Source organism: Bos taurus, chromosome 11 (assembly GCF_002263795.3).
Source record: "Bos taurus isolate L1 Dominette 01449 registration number 42190680 breed Hereford chromosome 11, ARS-UCD2.0, whole genome shotgun sequence".
Lineage (NCBI taxonomy): Eukaryota > Metazoa > Chordata > Mammalia > Artiodactyla > Bovidae > Bos > Bos taurus.
This window is the reverse complement of record NC_037338.1, coordinates 68,123,937-68,141,962: the sequence shown is the minus strand read 5'-3', so window position 1 is coordinate 68,141,962 and position 18,026 is coordinate 68,123,937. Positions and strand designations below refer to the sequence as shown.

General features: G+C 42.9%; 1 protein-coding gene across 1 annotated transcript in view; it reads right to left on the bottom strand.

Moving 5' to 3' along the window:
- ANXA4 (annexin A4) overlaps positions 1–17,073 on the bottom strand; it is a gene marked incomplete at its 5' end in the record, with an annotated part of 46,649 nt that extends 29,576 nt beyond the window's left edge. Inside the window, 2 exon segments of the mRNA NM_001001440.2 lie at positions 3,873–3,960; positions 17,022–17,073. Coding sequence (NP_001001440.2) covers positions 3,873–3,960; positions 17,022–17,024 — 91 coding nt within the window.
- Between the last annotated feature and the right edge of the window lie 953 nt (positions 17,074–18,026).

The following is an 18,026-nucleotide window of genomic DNA, read 5'->3' as shown; positions in this document are numbered from 1 at the left end:
CTCTGTCTTAGTTAATTTCCAGTTGCATCCATGTCACTGCAAATGGCATTACTTTGTTCATTTTGTGGCTGAGCAATATTCCATCGTATATATGTACAACATCTTCTTTATTGATGTGAAACTTTTTATAACCGCCCATGAATTCCCATGATGCATTATCCTACCAAACTTTTCCACTATGAATTCAAATTAAAAATGTCATAAATTTTGTTTGTCTGGTTTTTTTTTGCAGCAGCTTTTACAGAGAGACTTTATTCTGATCCTTCAAATTTGCCCCTCATCTTAGTCACACCTGGATGTTCATATATGAAGGGTGAGTGTTCAATCTTTTTTATTGTTTATACTATATGGGGAGTTGTGATGAGCTACAGAGGAGAGTCTATTTAAATATTTCAGGGAGAAATGAAAAATACATACATTCTTTGCAAAATTACAGATCTACAAAAATATGAGGTGTAGAGAGGAAGCTATAGAATTTTAAGTTTACATACCTTAGGAATCTATTCTCTGTTCTTTTTTTTTATAAGAGGATAATAGATACAACCTCAGATATGCAGAGGATACCATCCTTATGGCAGGAAGTGAAGAACAACTTAAGAGCCTCTTGATGAAAGTGAAAGAGCAGAGTGAAAAAGTTGGCTTAAAACTCCACATTCAGAAAACTAAGATCATGGCATCTGGTCCCATTACTTCATGGCAAATGAGGAAACAATGGAAACAGTGACAGACTTTACTTTTTGGGGTTCCAAAATCACTGCAGATGGTGATTGTAGCCATGAAATTATGATCAACCTAGATAGCATATTAAAAAGCAGAGATATTACTTTGCCAACAAAGGTCCATCTAGTCAAAGCTGTGGTTTTTCCAGTAGTCATGTTTGGATGTGAGAGTTGGACTATAAAGAAACCTGAGCGCCAAAGAATTGATGCTTTTGAACTATGGTGTTGGAGAAGACTCTTGAGAGTCCCTTGGATTGCAAGGAGAGCAAACCAGTCAGTCCTAAAGGAAATCAGTCCTGATATTCATTGGAAGTGATGAACTGATGCTGAAGCTGAAACTGAAGCTGAAACTCCAATACTTTGGGTCACCTCATGCGAAGAACTGATTCACTGGAAAAGACCCTGATGCTGTGAAAGATTGAAGGTGGGAGGAGAAGGGGACGACAGAGGATAGACAGTTGGATGGCATCACTGACTTGATGGACATGAGTTTGAGTAAGCTCCGGAAGTTGGTGATGGACAGGGAAGCCTGGTGTGCTGCAGTCCATGGGGTCACAAAGAGTCAGTCACGACTGAGCAACTGAACTGAACTGAATAGATACAACCATCCTTTTTCCAGAACTCTTTTTCAGCTGAGGGGAGAAGGTTCATCACCTTTTGCTTTTTTACCCCATTTCTGTGAAAGGCACTACCCTTCTTCTGGTATGTTAGACTTGAATCCTCAAAATAGCTTTGATTATTTAAACTGCTCTCTTCCTTCACATTCAGAGTTCTTGAATATGCAAAATCTAGCTCTAAAATCCTTTCTGCATCTGTCCTCTCTTTTTAATTCCTACCACGACCACTCCAGTTCAGGGTTTCTTCTTAGATAACTATAAAGTTTACCTCTAGTAGTCTTACCTCCTAATCGGTCTTTCCAGAGTCCTGCCAGATTCATTTTCCTAAAAGGACAAACTCTCACAGTGTCTTTCCTCTGCTTAGGATACATGATGGCTCCCCACCACCTGTTGGATTTAGTACAAGCTCTGGAGTCTGGCCTTTGGGACCCTCAATAGCACCCCATTCACTATTGTAAATATCCACATAACCCAGGTCTCCCGCATTGCAGGCAGAGGCTTTAACCTCTGAGCCACCAGGGCAGACCCCGCATAAAAGCATACAGGCAGCCAAATCCAGAGACTTTGTTCTTGAATTCCTGTACTTGACCCGACTATACTGTACTCTGTTCTCCTAACCTCCTTACCATACCAACCTATGGGTTATTGTCTCCCTAACCCCCTCCATCTAGCATCCTGATTCTGGCATTTGTTTGCTGGGCTATGCCTCTGGGTCAGCCTCCATGTCAGCAGTACCCTAGGACCCCTCTATGGCTCCTGCCTTCCCAGAAGTCTCCTAATCAGCCAACACCTACTTTGCCAGTACATTCCTGCCACAAGCCATGTATTTATCTTGACTTCCTGAGGCCTCAGCTAAAATGCAAAACAGGGCGATGCTCACTTTCATCCCATGCTTTGCTCATGCAGCTCCATTCACCTGAAACACATTCTCTCTTGTCTATTTATCGAATAAACTCATCTCCCAAGGCCCATCTCAATTTCTATATCCTCCAAGAAGTTTTGCCTGATGCCCCTAAATGAAATGTGATCCCTCTGACTCCTAATGGGATCTTGTGCCCCTCCGTCCCTATCATATTACTAACTGATCGTATTTCCATGAATGCCTTTACCGCCTAGCATCCCTGGATGATTGGACCACAGGATTAGGTTTATGGTCCTTGTCTCCTGACTGTCTTTCTCGCATTGGCCCACACAGCAGGCACTGAAAATGGTTGGTGGTATCGAATGCCTCCTGACTCTGAGAATTCCGAATGTCATGTGGTCTATGTTCCAAATTACAGAACTCTTGCTATCCACCAAAGAATTAGGATACACTTGAAAAACGAGTAGGCCAAGTACTTTTTCCATTTTATTTATGAAAAAGGGAAAATGAGAAGATAGATTCAAGGCAATGTCCTATTCGAGGGTAAGCAGCAGGATAGTACAGCGGCTTAAGCTCCACTTCCAGAGTCAGAATGCCTGGACTTGCCTAGGATCCTGACTTTAACAAACACATCCTGCTCCAGAGACCTTGGGCAAGTTAGCTGATCTCACTAAACCTCAACTTTCTCATTAGTAAAACAAGCTGCTGTCAGAATTAAAACATAATCTATGCAACACATCATGCCTGACACATAGTAGAGCTTAATAATGGTTATTGTTGCTGCTAGTAGTATTGGGCCTGAGCAAGATGAATTCTGTGCGGATAGAAAAACTGGGAAATAACGCCTCATGGTCAAATGTCTTTAGCCAAATCTTAAGGAGATTTTAAATAGCAGGTATGAAACAGAGAGCACTTCTCTGGCCAAATGTCCACTCAGGTAAGTCTGGAAGGAGGGTCTAGGTCAGTGGAACCTGCAGTGCCGGGCATGGCTATGTCCACCTGGAGGGAGGCCTTGGCCCTAGGGAGCTCCCAGAGGTCGGTGCACTGGAAGATAAGCCCTTCTAGTCACATGCACACAACCTTCTCACATAAAGTCCTACACACTGCCCGGGGGTACTGTCCCAGCCACGCCTGTCACAGGAGCAAAAAACCCCAGGGCCTGACTCAAGGGAAAGAACGTGGACTTAGAGTTGGCAGGCCCCAGCTTAGGAAGGGTTCTTTGTTCGTGACTCAAGGTTCAGCTCCACTTACTCGGTATCTTATCACATAACTTATCTGAGTCTCAGTTTCCCGTCTATAAAATGGGGCAAGAATAACAACTGCACCAGCTGCTCTCATTGTATCACGGGATTATTTTATCTACCCATTCACATAATATTTGTCAAAATGCTTTGTTAACCTTCTGGCACAACATCCATGCCTGGGTTAACTACAAGACAAATACATTTCTCAAATAATGCTGGAATGAAATTAACTGGGGAAGTTCAGAATGAGTTTATCACATTTAAAAGTCTATAGTAAAAGCTCTCTCTTCCAGCTTGTCTTGAAAAGTCACCTTGTCCCCACTGTGTTTTCTTAGAGTGAGACACAGATTTGCTTGTGGACACAACACCCTCTGGGCGACTCTGGGATGTGGGACACACAGGGGATGTTCACCGCCAGTGGGACACTTACCAAGCCCTTTCATGGCCTTCCTCAGGGTCTGGGCATCTTCGGCAGCGTTGAAGCCTGAAGCGGCTTTGACAGTGCCTCCCTTGGCTGCCTGAGTGCACAAAGAAAGACAGAAAGATGTGACCAAGAGGCGCCTTCCTACCAGCACGGTGGCATCTCGCATGACAAACGTTTGCTAAGCACCCACCAGGGGCCAGACATTCGTCCGGGGAGGGGATACAGCAGTGACTGGGAGAGATGAGGCTCTTGTTCCCTTGCGGCTGATGTTCAAGTTCGGCCAGAGGTAGACAGTAAAGAAGCCAATAAATAAACATTCCGCCAGGCAGCCCAAGGTGAAAGGGGCTACAGCGCAGAGAGAGGTTGTGAGGGGCTGCCCTGAGGAGCGGCTTTCAGGCTGAGGTCTGAGTGACAGGAAGCAGCTGACTATGCAAAGATCCGGGGGAAAGTGTGGCAGGCAGAGGTAACAGCTGAGGCCCTGAGCTGGAGCTGGCTTCTGACGGAGGAGTGGAACAGAGGCCAGTGGGACTCGAGCTGGAGGGCAAGCTGGGGAGGGCTAAGATAGTGACACCACTACCTGTGAAGTAATCTTGTCTCCCCAGAAAGTGGGAAATCAAACCCGAATCCAATCAAGCCTCTTGGGTCAAACACCAATTTATGATCAAGAAGAGGAGGAGGAAAATGTTGGCCCACACAACAGGGCTGTCATCAGCACAATCCAGACTGTGAGCAACACTACTTGACGAATGCTCTAGGTTCTTTAACAAACAAATTGCAAGAAGAATCAGAAAAGAGAGAAATGGAGGGGAAATATAACTTGGAGGGGAAAGAGATTTAAAATGCATTTCAATAATCAAAATGGGTAAACCTTATTGGGATCCTGAATCAAATAGTAAAAAAGAAAATGACATTTATGAGGTAATTGGACAATTTTTTTAAAGTAAGATGGATGCTTTTATATTAATTGCCTACTTGAATTTGTTCCTTTTTCATAACGGCATTTAGGGTATCAAATTTAGGCCACTTTGCTCCTTTTCCAAGAAAGGGAGGGAAATAGATACCACCTTACATAAAAGTGGGGTGATGAATGTAGAGGGGTAGTTGGTTCCAGAGGCTTGCATTCCAACGCTACCAATTACATGTAACAGAACATGCTGCTGCTGCTGTTCAGTTGCTCAGTTTTGTTCGACTCTTTGTGACCCCACGGACCATAGACCACCAGGCTCCTCTGTCCGAGGGATTTCCCAGGCAAGAACACTGGAGTGAGTTGCCATTTCCTTCTCCAGGGAATTTCCCTGACCCAGGGATTGAACCCATGTCTCCTGCAATGGCAGGAGGATCCTTTACCACTGAGCCACCTGGGAAGCCCTGTACATGGACTTGATATTTGATGCCATTAAGCAATTAATGTTAACATTTTTAGGTGTAATAATGTCTTTGTGCTTACATTTTTTTTAGGAGTCGAATCTTATACACATTGAAAGAGTTTACAGATGAGAGGATAAGATGATTGGAATTTGCTTCAAAATTACAGGTTGGGGGAAGTGGAGACACAGAAGAAACAGGTTGACCATGAATGAATAGTAATAATAATATAATATTATTAATTATATGAGTTATGATTGTATAATAATTGTTTACCATGAGTTAATAATAATTATAGGTACAAAAGGGTTCTTTTTATTATTCAATCTGCTTTTGTATGTGTTTACACTTTTCCATAATAAAATAAGAGACATGACGAGGGCAGAATGAGTCTTCACAAGCTGGTGAGAAGTGAAAGGTGTTAGTGGCTCAGTAGTATCTAACTCTTTGCAACCCCACGGACGGTAGCCCATCAGGTTCCTCTGTCCATGGGATTTTCCAGACGAGAATACTGGAGTGGGTTGCCATTTCCTTCTCCAGGGGATCTTCCTGACCCAGGGATTAAACCCGGGTGTCCCGCATTGCAGGTAGACTCTTTACCATCTGAGCTTCCAGGGGAGCACAAAAGTCGGTGAGGATTTTCTATTTTATTCTAAATGTGTTATGAGCCACTGGCAGGTCTTTAGCAAAGGGATGGAGGAGATTATCTGATTTATATATTTAAAAGATCACTTGAGCTACTGTATGGAGATACAGAGACCAGTTGAGAATCTGGGCCAAGATCCAGGGATATGATGGTAAACGAGGGTGAGATAGCAAAAATGGACACAGAAAGACTTAGCACATGTTTTGGAGGAAAGGAGGCAGAATTTGCTGATGGACTGATGTGGGAGGTGAGGAAAGAAAAGAAGCAAATGTAACTCTAAATCATTTCCTTAAGCAGCCAAGTAGAGAGTGGTATCATTTACGCAGATGGGGAAAGCTGGAGACTACCAGATTTGAGATGGCAGTGAGGAGAGGGATTTAGAAATTCTATTTTCAAAACGTTAAGTTTGGGATGTTCGTTAAACATCCAAATGGAGTCTAGAATGGCTGGCTGTACAACGTACATCTAGAGAGCAAGTCTCCAGTAATACATTTAGGACATATCAGCGTTTGGATGGTAGCAGACAAAATGACCTGGGGAGAAACTGAAGAACAGGGGTCCTAGGACAAGCCTAGACCTCTCTAGCAGCAGTGTTAGCAGAGAAGGACCCAAATGGATGGCCAAGAAGGACTTGCCCTTGAGGGGCCAATAAAAGGAAAACCAGGACTGTGTGTTGTCCAGAGGCTGACGAAGGAGGGAGAGGTCAGTGCCTGCTAAGGTAGGTGTGGGCAGAGGGTACAGAAACAATGGTCAGATCTGCGAACATGGAAGGTCCTGGTGACCCTGACAAGAGCTTCAGCAGTGGAATGGAGGAGACAGAAGCCTGACGGAGTGGCAGAGGGAAGGAGGGGGCATCATGAGGAGGAGATAGCAGCTCTAGATACTGAAGGTGAGGATTAGCATCACCAGAAATCATCACGCCTTAAAGTGAGACACACTCTGATGTGTAAGAGGGATAAAAAGTTAGTAGAGACTAGTAGATTCTGCAAATACATACTAAAAACTAAAAATGTCAACAAGAAAAACATGGGTTAGTGACCAGTAGGAACCATTTAATTGAATTCTGACTTAGAGATAATGTACTGATTAAGATCAAGGTGCCCTGAGTATTTCTAATGTATTTACTAAATTATTAATGCTATTTTTAAATTGATGTTATTTATAAGGGCTTCCAGAGAAGGCAATGGCACCCCACTCCAGCTCTCTTGCCTGGAAAATCCCATGGACGGAGGAGCCTGGTGGGCCACAGTCCATGGGGTCGCTAAGAGTCGGACTCGACTGAGCGACTTCACTTTCACCGTTCACTTTCATGCATTGGAGAAGGAAATGGCAACCCACTCCAGTGTTCTTGCCTGGAGAATCCCAGGGACAGGGGAGCCTAATGGGCTGCCGTCTATGGGGTCGCACAGAGTTGGACACGACTGAAGCAACTTAGCAGCAGCATAAGGGCTTCCCAGATGGCACTAGTGGTAAAGACCTTGCCTACCTACCAATGCAGGAGACAGACTCAGGTTCAATCCCTAGGTTGGGAAGATCCCCTGGAGGAGGAAATGGCAACCCACTCAGTATTCTTGCCTGGGGAATCTCACAGGAAAGCCTGGTGGGCTACAGTCCATGGGGTTGCAAAGGGTCAGACATGACTGAAGTGACTTAGCATAATGTATGTGAGGCGGCGTAGAGAAATACATATTATTCAATATAAAATAGATGAAAAAAATTAGTGAATGAACAAAGCATAGGAAATTACGGTAACTTGAGTTCAATTCAGTTACTCAGTAATGTCCGACTCTTTGTGACCCCATGGACCGTAGCACACCCGGCTTCCCTGTCCATCACCAACTCTCGGAGCTTGCTCAAACTCATGTCCATCGAATCAGTGATCCCATCCAACCATCTCATCCTCTATCGTCCCCTTCTTCTCCTGCCCTCAATCTTTCCCAGCATCAGGGTCTTTTCCAATGAGTCAGCTCTTCGAATCAGATGGCCAAAGTATTGGAGTTTCAGCTTCAGCATCAGTCCTTCCAATGAATATTCAGGACTGATTTCCTTTAGGATGGACTGGTTTGATCTCCTTGCAGTCCAAGGGACTCTCAAGAGTCTTCTCTAACACCACAGTTCAAAAGCACCAATTTTTTAGTGCTCAGCTTTCTTTATAGTCCAACTCTCACATCCATACATGACTACTGGAGAAACCATAGCTTTGACTAGATGGACCTTTGTTGGCAAAGTAATGTCTCTGTTTTTTAATATGCTGTCTAGGTTTGTCATAGCTTTTCTTTTAAGAAGCAAACATCTTTTAATTTCATGGCTGCAGTCACCATCTGCAGTGATTTTGGAACCCCAAAAAATAAAGTCTGTCACTGTTTCCACTGTTTCCCCATCTACTTGCCATGAAGTGATGGGACCAGATGCCATGATCTTCATTTTCTGAATGTTGAGTTTTAAGCCAACTTTTTCACTCTCCTCTTTCACTTTCAGCAAGAGGCTCTTAAGTTCTTCTTTGCTTTCTGCAATAAGTGTGGTATCATCTGCATATCTGAGGTGATTGATATTTCTTCCGGCAATCTTGATTCCAGCTTGTGCTTCATCCAGCCCAGCATTTCTCATGATGTACTCTGCATATAAGTTAAATAAGCAGGGTGACAAAATACAGCCTTGACGTACTCCTTTTCTTATTTGGAACCAGTCTGTTGTTCCATGTCCAGTTCTAACTGTTGCTTCCTGACCTGCACACAGGTTTCTCAAGAGGCAGATCAGGTGGTCTGGTATTCCCATCTCTTTCAGAATTTTCCACAGTTTATTGTGATCCACACAGTCAAAGGCTTTGACATAATCAATAAAGCAGAAATAGATGTTTTTCTGGAACTCTCTTGCTTTTTCAATGACCCAACAGATGTTGGCAAGTTGATCTCTGGTTCCTCTGCCTTTTCTTAATCCAGTTTGAACATCTGGAAGTTCATGGTTCATGTACTGTTGAAACCTGGCTTGGAAAATTTTGAGCATTACTTTGCTAGCTTGTGAGATGAGTGCAATTGTGCAACAGTTTGAGCATTCTTTGGCATTGCCTTTCTTTGGAATTGGAATGAAAGCTGACCTTTTCCAGTCCTGTGGCCACTACTGAGTTTTCCAAATTTGCTGGCATGTTGAGTGCAACACTTTCACAGCATCATCTTTCAGGATTTGAAATAGCTCAACTGAAATTCCATCACCTCCACTAGCTTTGTTCAGAGTGATGCTTCCTAAGGGCCACTTGACTTTGCATTCCAAGATATCTGGCTCCAGGTGAGTGATCACACAATCGTGTATCTGGGTCATAAAGATCTTTTTTGTATAGTTTTTCTGTGTCTTCTTGCCACCTCTTCTTAATATCTTCTGCTTCTGTTAGGTCCATACCATTTCTGTCCTTTATTGTGCCTATCTTTGCAAGAAATGTTCCCTTGGTATCTCTAATTTTCTTGAAGAGATCTTTAGTCTTTCCCATTCTGTTGTTTCCCTCTGTTTCTTTGCAATGATCACTGAGGAAGGTTTTCTTATCTCTCCTTGCTGTTCTTTGGAATTCAGCATTCAGATGGATATATCTTTCTTTTTCTCCCTTGTGTTTCACTTCTCTTCTTTTCATAGCTATTTGTAAGGCCTCCTCGGACAACTATCTTGCCTTTTTGCATTGCTTTTTCTTGGGGATGGTTTTGATCCCTGCTTCCTGTACAATGTCACGAACCTCCGTCCATAATTCTTCTGGCACTCTGTCTATCAGATCTAATCCCTTGAATCTATTTGTCACTTCCACTACATAATCGTAAGGGATTTGATTTAGGTCATACCAGAATGGCCTAGTGGTTCATGATCTGAGCCACAGTCAGCTCCCGGTCTTGTTTTTGCTGATTGTATAGAGCTTCTCCATCTTTGGCTGCAAAGAATATAATCAATCTGGTTTCGGTATTGACTATCTGCTGATGTCCATGTGTACAGTCTTCTCTTGTGTTGTTGGAAAACAGTGTTTGCTATGACCAGTGTGTTCTCTTGGCAAAACTGTATTAGACTTTGCCCTGCTTAATTCTGTACTCCAAGGCCAAATTTGCCTGTTACTCCATGTATCTCTTCATTTCCTACTTTTGCATCGCAGTCCCCTATAAATGAAAAGGACATCTTTTTTGGGGTGTTAGTTCTAGAAGGTCTTGTAGGTCTTCACAGAACCGTTCAACTTCAGCTTCTTCAGCAATTCTGGTTGGGGCATAGACTTGGATTACTGTGATATCAAATGGTTTGCCTTAGGAACGAACAAAGATAATTCTGCCACTTTTGAGACTGCATCCAAGTACTGCATTTCAGACTCTTTTGTTGACTATGATGGGTACTCCATTTCTTCTAAGGGATTCTTGCCCACAGTAGTAGATGTAATGGTCATCTAAGTTAAATTCACCCATTCCAGTCCATTTTAGCTTGCTGATTCCTAAAATGTCGATGTTCACTCTTGCCATCTCCTGTTTGACCACTTCCAATTTGCCTTGATTCATGGACCTAACATTCCAGGTTCCTATGCAATATTGCTCTCTACAGCATCGGACTTTACCTCCATCACCAGTCACATCCACAACTGGGTGTCGTTTTTGCTTTGGCTCTGTCTCTTTATTCTTTCTGGAGTTATTTCTCCACTGATCTCCAGTAGCATATTGGGCACCTACTAACCCGGCAAGTTCATCTTTCAGTGTCCTATCTTTATGCCTTTTCATACCGTTCATGGGGTTCTCAAGATAAGAATACTGAAGTGGTTTGCCATTCCTTTTCCAGTGGACCATATTTTGTCAGAACTCTTCAGCATGACCTGTCTGTCTTGGATGGCCCTACACAGCATGGGTCAAACTTTCATTGAGTTAGACAAGACTGTGGTCCATGTGATCAGATTGGTTAGTTTTCTGTGACTGTAGTTTCCATTATGTCTGCCCTCTGATGGATAAGAGGCTTATGGAAGCTTCCTGATGGGAGAGACTGACTAAAGGGGAAACTGGGTCTTGTTCTGATGGGCAGGGCCATGCTCAGTAAATCTTTAATCCAATTTCCTGTTGATGGGCAGGGCTGTGTTCTCACCCTGCGGTAGAGGTAATGAAGATAATGGCGACCTCCTTCAGAAGGTCCCAGGCATGTACTGCTGAACTCAGTGCCCCCGACCCAGTAGCAGGCCATAGCTGACCCACGCCTCTCCGGAAACTCCTGGACACTCATGGGCAAGTCTGGATCAGTCTCTTGTGGGGTCACTGCTCCTTTCTCCTGGGTCCTGGTGTGCACAATGTTTTGTCTGTGCCCTCCAAGAGTCTGTTTCCCCAGTTGTGTGTGAGTTCTGGCAGCTCTATGGTGGGGTTAATGGCAACCTCCTCCAAGAGGGCTTATGCCAAACCCATTACAGTAAAGGAGGGGGTAGAAAGGAAATGGAAATAGAGACTTAGGGGGTCAGTGTAGTTTTTTGATGTGAGACACAGATTTTTCTGCCTAGAAGCCAAAGCAAGACGGAATTGTAATCAATAAGGAGAACTGCAGTGTTCACGAGAGGAAAAGAGATCATCTGCCCAGGAAAAACCCTGCTGTTCTTCGTACTGTGTGTGCAAGTGAAAGTCGCTCAGTTGTGTCTGACTCTTTGAGACCCCATGGAATAGTCCCTGGAATTCTTTAGCCCAGAATACTGGAGTGGGTAGCTGTTCCCCTCTCCAGGGGATTTCCTAAACCCAGGGATCGAACCCAGGTCTTCTGCATTGCAGGCAGATTCTTTACTGTCTGAGCCATCAGGAAAGCCCAAGAATACTGGAGTAGGTAGCTTAGCTCTTCTCCAAGGGAACTGCCCCACCCAGGGATCGAACCCAGGTCTTCCGCATTGCAGGTGGATTCTTTACCAGCTGAGTCACCAGGGAAGCCCATGCTGTGTGTAGCGAGAGGCAACCTGAATTAGTGGAGCTCTTCTGGGCTTCCTGATTTAGCAGCAGGAGGAAGAATCAAACTAGCTTTGGTTTTTCATTTATCTTCCCCTCTGTTCACTGACACAAAATATGACTATAACCTGTTAACAATCTGTGCTTTGATATTCTGAATTCTGTTTTCTTGTCATTAAACCAGACTAATTAGTCATAGCTAGCACTTCCAAAAATTGTTCTGTGTCGTCCACTTTCCCTTAGTTCATCTGTCAGGTGTGATGTGCATCTGATTTGTGGAGACAGCAGATAGGGGAGGATCTGCCTGATATCCATGGTTCCCAGATGGCAAAGGAGTTCAGATTTATCTGGAAACCTTGCTCTGCTCATAATGGGTGCTATGTGCTTTTAAGATGCTAAGAGTTCACAAGCTGAGAGTAAGAGATCACCAAGGCTAAATTTAGGGCTGAGGTCATACAGAGGTTTCTTCTGAGTTTTCTGATAATGCCTCTTTTGACAAATGGTAGAATTTACCAAATTACCAGTGGTAGGATGTAATGGTGATAGCACAGAACAGCCTAGGGAGATCACTATGAATTACTGCAAAGGGAGAGGGTTTTACATCTTATATAAGCCTTGACTGAAAGGCACCCCCACAGCCTGGTGCCCATGACTCCAGTAAAATCTCAGATTCATGGAGACAGTCAACTCCATCTCCTCTGCATCACTTGGGGGTCATGAATTCTGTAAAGAGAATCCTAATATTGGGGGAAATTTCACCTGTAGGTCTCTGTGAAGGAGATATGGTGGGCATATTCTGAGAGGTAGTAAGCTTAGTGGGAAGGAGCACAGGCATTGGAGTTGAACAGATCCAGATTGGAATCTTGGCTTCAACGCTTCCTAGCTCTGTAGTCTAGGGGAAGTTTCATTTTTCTCACCTGTATGTTAAGAATAATAACGACACTAATCCACAGGGCTGCTGTAACAATGAAGGAGGATAATATAGCAAAACACTTAGTACAAACAGTAAATATGAAACCAAAAACTCAACTCAGTGGCCTGAGTGGCTCTCATCAGTATAATTCAACATGACCTCAGTAACATTTCTATAATAAATATAATAGTGAGATTCTTATATCTGTTTCTGATAATATCCCTAATGCAAGCCAATGGGGTAATGTCAAAACAAAATCTAGAATACAGCATTGTACAAGGTGGCAAAAATAATGTAAAATAGATCTAAGGTGCTCTTTAATTTGATCCAAGGATGTATACTGGACCTGTAAAGGCATGGAGGATTTTTATACCCATAGGGCAGTTCTTTAGCAAGTCAGACTTGAGCTCTATGAGCTAGTCCACCTTAGGCTGGACTTCTCATGCCCACTGTGGTCCAGGTCAAGCCCATCCAAAGGCTTCAGGTCCCAGAGGGTGTGGGTCTTATCTGCTGGAAGACCAGCCTTTCACCTCCTGAATATGGTGAACTTCTAACACTCATCACTTTTCTACACTTGACTGAGAAAAAGAGAAATCAATGACATTAACTTCCTTGGTCCTATGAAAACAAATAGCTAGAAATTGGTATTGTATCACAATGGATGAACTGTTACTCAGTTATTAAAAGAATCTACCTGTCAATGCAAGGGACATGGGTTCCATCCATCCCTGGTTTTGAAAGATGCCACATGCCATGTGCCACAACTACTGAGCCCACGTGCCAAACTAGTGAAGCCCACACACCCTAGAGTCTGTGCTCCCACAACAAGAGAAACTACTGCAAAGAGAAGCCTGTGCACCGCAACTAGAGAGTAGCCCCTGCTTGCCACAACTCGAGAAAGCCCGCACAGCAACGCAGAACCTGTGTACCCCAACAAGGACCCAGCATAGCCAAAAACATATTAAAAAAAAATTAAAAAACTTCCTTGTACACTGAATTGCACCCCCCCAAAAAGGTATGTTGAACTCCTAACCCCCAGTACCTCAGACTGTGCCCTTATTTGGAAATACTGTCATTAAATTAATTACTTAATCAATTATAATAAATTAAATCAAGACGAGGTCCTACTGGTGGACAAGGGTAAGCTGCTAATTCAACATGAATGGTGTCCTTAGAAAACAGCATGTGAAGACAAAGACACTCAGGGAGAAGACACATGGTGACATGTTGTTGACTCATCTCTGCTGAAGAATGCCTAAAATTGCCAGCAAACCACTAGAAGCTAGAAAGAGGCAAGAAGAATTCCCCTCTGGATTTCAGAGGGACCTTGGCACTGCCAAAACCTTGATTTTGGATTTCCACCCTCCAGAAACATAAGACAACAAATTTCTATTATTTTAAACCAGCCAGTTTGTGGCGCTTTGTTATGGCAGCCGTATGAAATTAATGCAGGCATATTACCTGTTTTCTTCTACTATCTATCAATAGCAACAAGCAAATTGGCGACTGGCTGTCAAAATTCTAAATGGCCTAGCTCAGCCCTTGACCCCCGCTGGAGAGAGCTTTCTGAGTTGAATGTTTCACAAGGTTCTTTCGGAATTCCAGTATTGAAAGAATTTTGGATGGTATTCAAACACTGCCTTTTAAAGCAAACTGCATTGCTGATGGACACTAAGGAAGTGTTAGTCACTCAGATGTGTCTGACTCTTTGCAATCCCATGGACTATAGCCTGCCAGGCTCCTCTGGCCATGGAATTCTCCAGGCAAGTACTGGGGTCGGTACCTAGTATGGGATTAAAATTAATATCTAACAAGATGAACTGATGCAAAGGAGGACTATGCAAAGATAGCTTATCTGTGAGCATTCTTAGGGACTCTTTTTTTCAGGAACAAGATAAGCTGGGGAAATTTGTGCCTGTTAGGTCTGAAGTATCCATATTGATTCAATTCCAGGGCATAATGTATCATTACCTGTTCAGGGAAGGCAGGGGATTCCCCCCAAGGAAGGCTCCTCATGGCAACAGGAAAAGGGAACATAGGATGTAGGGAAGAATGATGAAAACAAATAGCTAGAAATCAGTATTGTATCACAATCGATGAACTGTTACTCGGTTATTAAAATAATAATGAAGATGGTAAATGTCAAAAGATTGGAACATGATACAAAGAAATACGTAGCAGTGAAAAGGAACGGAGGAACAAACTGCTGAACAGCACCATGGGTGGACTGCAAAAAATACAATGCTCCTAAAAAAGGAGTAGACGCTCTGTGATTCCATTTATAGGGTCTTCTAGAACAGACAAAACTAATCTGTGATGAAAACAATCAGATCAGTGACTGCATTTCTGGAATGGAGTGGAGAACAGGGATAAGACTGATCTGGAAGGGGCATGAAGGAACTTCCTGAAGTGAGGAAATGTTCTGTCTTAAGAAGAGGGCAGATACATGGTACATTTGTCAAAACTCGTCTACCAGTAACCATAAGAGCTGTGCATTTCACTATATGTAAATTATACATTTGAAAATTGTTTGTAGATATATGAAAACCATGGCTTTTAAAACATGCTTTCCTTTTAGAAATGGATCATATGGTCATTGTAGAGATTTGGAAAAAAAACTTTTTTAAATTAAGAAGAAAATCTGAGTGGGAAGGGGAAGGATAAATTAAGAGGTTGGATTTAACATATACACATCACTATGTATAAACAGATAACCAACAAAGACCTACTGCGTAGCACAGGGAACTCTACTCAATATTATATAATAACCTATAAGGGAAAAGAATATATACATATCTGAATAGCTGTGCTGTATACCTGAAACCTACATGACATTGTAAATCAGCTATGCTTCAATAAAATTTTTTAAAAGAATTAAGAAGAAAATCAAAACACCTATAACTCCACTATTGAGAGTAAATAATTTTAATATAAGATGTAATATAAACATATGCTAGCATAGCAAAGGTTAGAGTGAATACACTAACTCTTCTTTATGTTCTTATTACTACTATTCCAAAACCACTATCGAATGAGTAGGATCTAAAACTAAAATGATGGAAAATAATAGGGAATTACAATACTTTGATTATATCAAATGGTTTTCCTTTCCTTTAAAGATATACTTTATCTGTCCAATAAATAATAGTCATAATGGGAAAACAGGTTCTAAAAAGAAAAACGAGAGCAACTGAGGCAGTTTTCCTCAGTGGAAAGCCCATGAAAGGATCACTTGCTTATAGTCTTCAGGGCTGAGAGCTTGCTCAGAACAGGAAGAGCAACTCATTAATTTTGAGTCCCCAGAGCCAAATACCACACACAAAGTAGGGACACCATAAACATGTCTGAATAAATGTTGTACATGTCCAGGGAGAACCCATCAAGAACAAATAGATTTTAAATGAAAGCATAAGAGAGATTTGCTGCAGACATGAGTAAGCCTTTGACTGTCAGGGATGATGAAGAAAATTTAAAGTATCTAACGAAAAAAAATGCTAAACGTATATTAGTATTTGTTCAGTATAGTTTACACCTCCATTTTCCTAAAGGAAGGCATCGAGAGCTGGCAGAATGTCCAGCTCCTTTCTGGGTATAAGATTCTACTTCTATTATTTCTTCCCAGAAGACCAGGGATTAAGCATCACCTGCCCATTCACTTCTCATTTCTCATTCTCCTCATTTGGGCAGGAGAAGGAGAGCAGGTGGCCAGCCTCAGGTAGGGCCACATTTGCAGCTGAACGGCTCAGCTTCCACATAAGCAGGGAGCTTTATGGAACCCTCAAAGGGATCCAATTCCCTGCCTGTCCCAGAGATCAGATAACGAAGCTCAGAGGAGTCCAGCCACAGCTAGCAGCAGGAAGCAGATGAGAAGCTAAGATGAGCTTAAAAAGATAAGGTAGCATCCAAAGTGGACGGCAGTCATCTCCTGCTGGGAAATGCGGTGGGATTTTGGATTTTTCCTTTTTATTTCCCTACAGTTTCTACAACGAACACATCATGCTTCTGCAGAGAGAAATAAGTTGTTTCTGCATTTCAAGATGTTAGAAGGATTCAAAGGAGTCCCTCTTTGAATTCATTTTCAGGGTTAGGAGACTCACCAGCCCTGAAAGAGTGTTTCACCAGCATTTCAGGTGACTCACCAGCCCTGAAATGGTGTTTTTGGAAAAAAAAAAAAAAGAAACTACCTTTCCATTTCCTCCTCCCTCCCCTCTGTTGAGCAAACAACCCTTTGTATAAGACAGCAGGCCCTGATTACACATCCTGTACCTGTCTGGGGCTGGCACCAGGGAGGGTGAAGCCCATCCCCAACTTACCATGACTATGACGCTATGTCAGGGTCACGGTCGGTCAGTCAAGCAGAAGTTCCTGTGTGATAAAAGCAGAGGGGATGAGAGAACTGTCATTAAAATCATTAATCAAGATAACTCACAGTTTGCACAAAGTTAAGCCACAGGGAAATAACACCCAATTTCATCAAGAGGGCAGCTATTGATTAGCTAAAGAGACAAGAACCAAGCTAATCATTAAAGAGAAACTGTTCTAGGAGGCAAGTGAATTATGCCAAACAGTCTCCTAGCTGCTCTTCTGCTTGGAGATAACACATTACAGAAATGATCCCTCTTGCTTAGTTAGGATGAGCTACATTACTTGAACTCAAGCCAAGTCTAGATTCTAAGCTGGAAGTGTTAGTGGATCAGAAGAGGTGCCTCTTGGAGACAAAAGATAATCTGACTACATCAGGGAAAAAAGTGCTGCACTCCAGCCTTTACCCTGAATGAATCGTGTGTGTGTGTGTGTGTGTGCGTGTGCGTGTGTGCGCACACGCGCGCGCGCACGCATTTGTATAAGATAACAGGCCACTGGCCCAACTCACATTAGACCTTTCTTTTTCCCAATGGCCACTGTCACTGCCACCATCTCAGGACTTAAAAGTGCTTCTCCCCTTTAAGCTACAGCCTTACACACTTTGCCCTCAGTTCTTCAGCACCTCCTCCATTAAGAAGCCTTGAGCCATCACACATGTATTCAGTCATTTAGAATGCAAAAAATGTCTTTATTGTAGACGAGCCTCTGAGGGGCAGACCCACTGGCTTCCTGTTTTCACATTCAGGTCCTACAGAAAAGGCTCCTTTTCTGAGCATTTAGTGAGATCCTTGAACTCAAAGAATTATCCCAGAACCAGAAGCATGGGCATTGCCTATGAGCTCTTTAAAATGCAGAATCCCAGGTCCCCACTCCAGACCTACTGCAAGAATCTGCATTTTAACAAGATTCCCAGAATATCCGTCTGCACAGCGGTTTGAAAATCACTGGCCTAG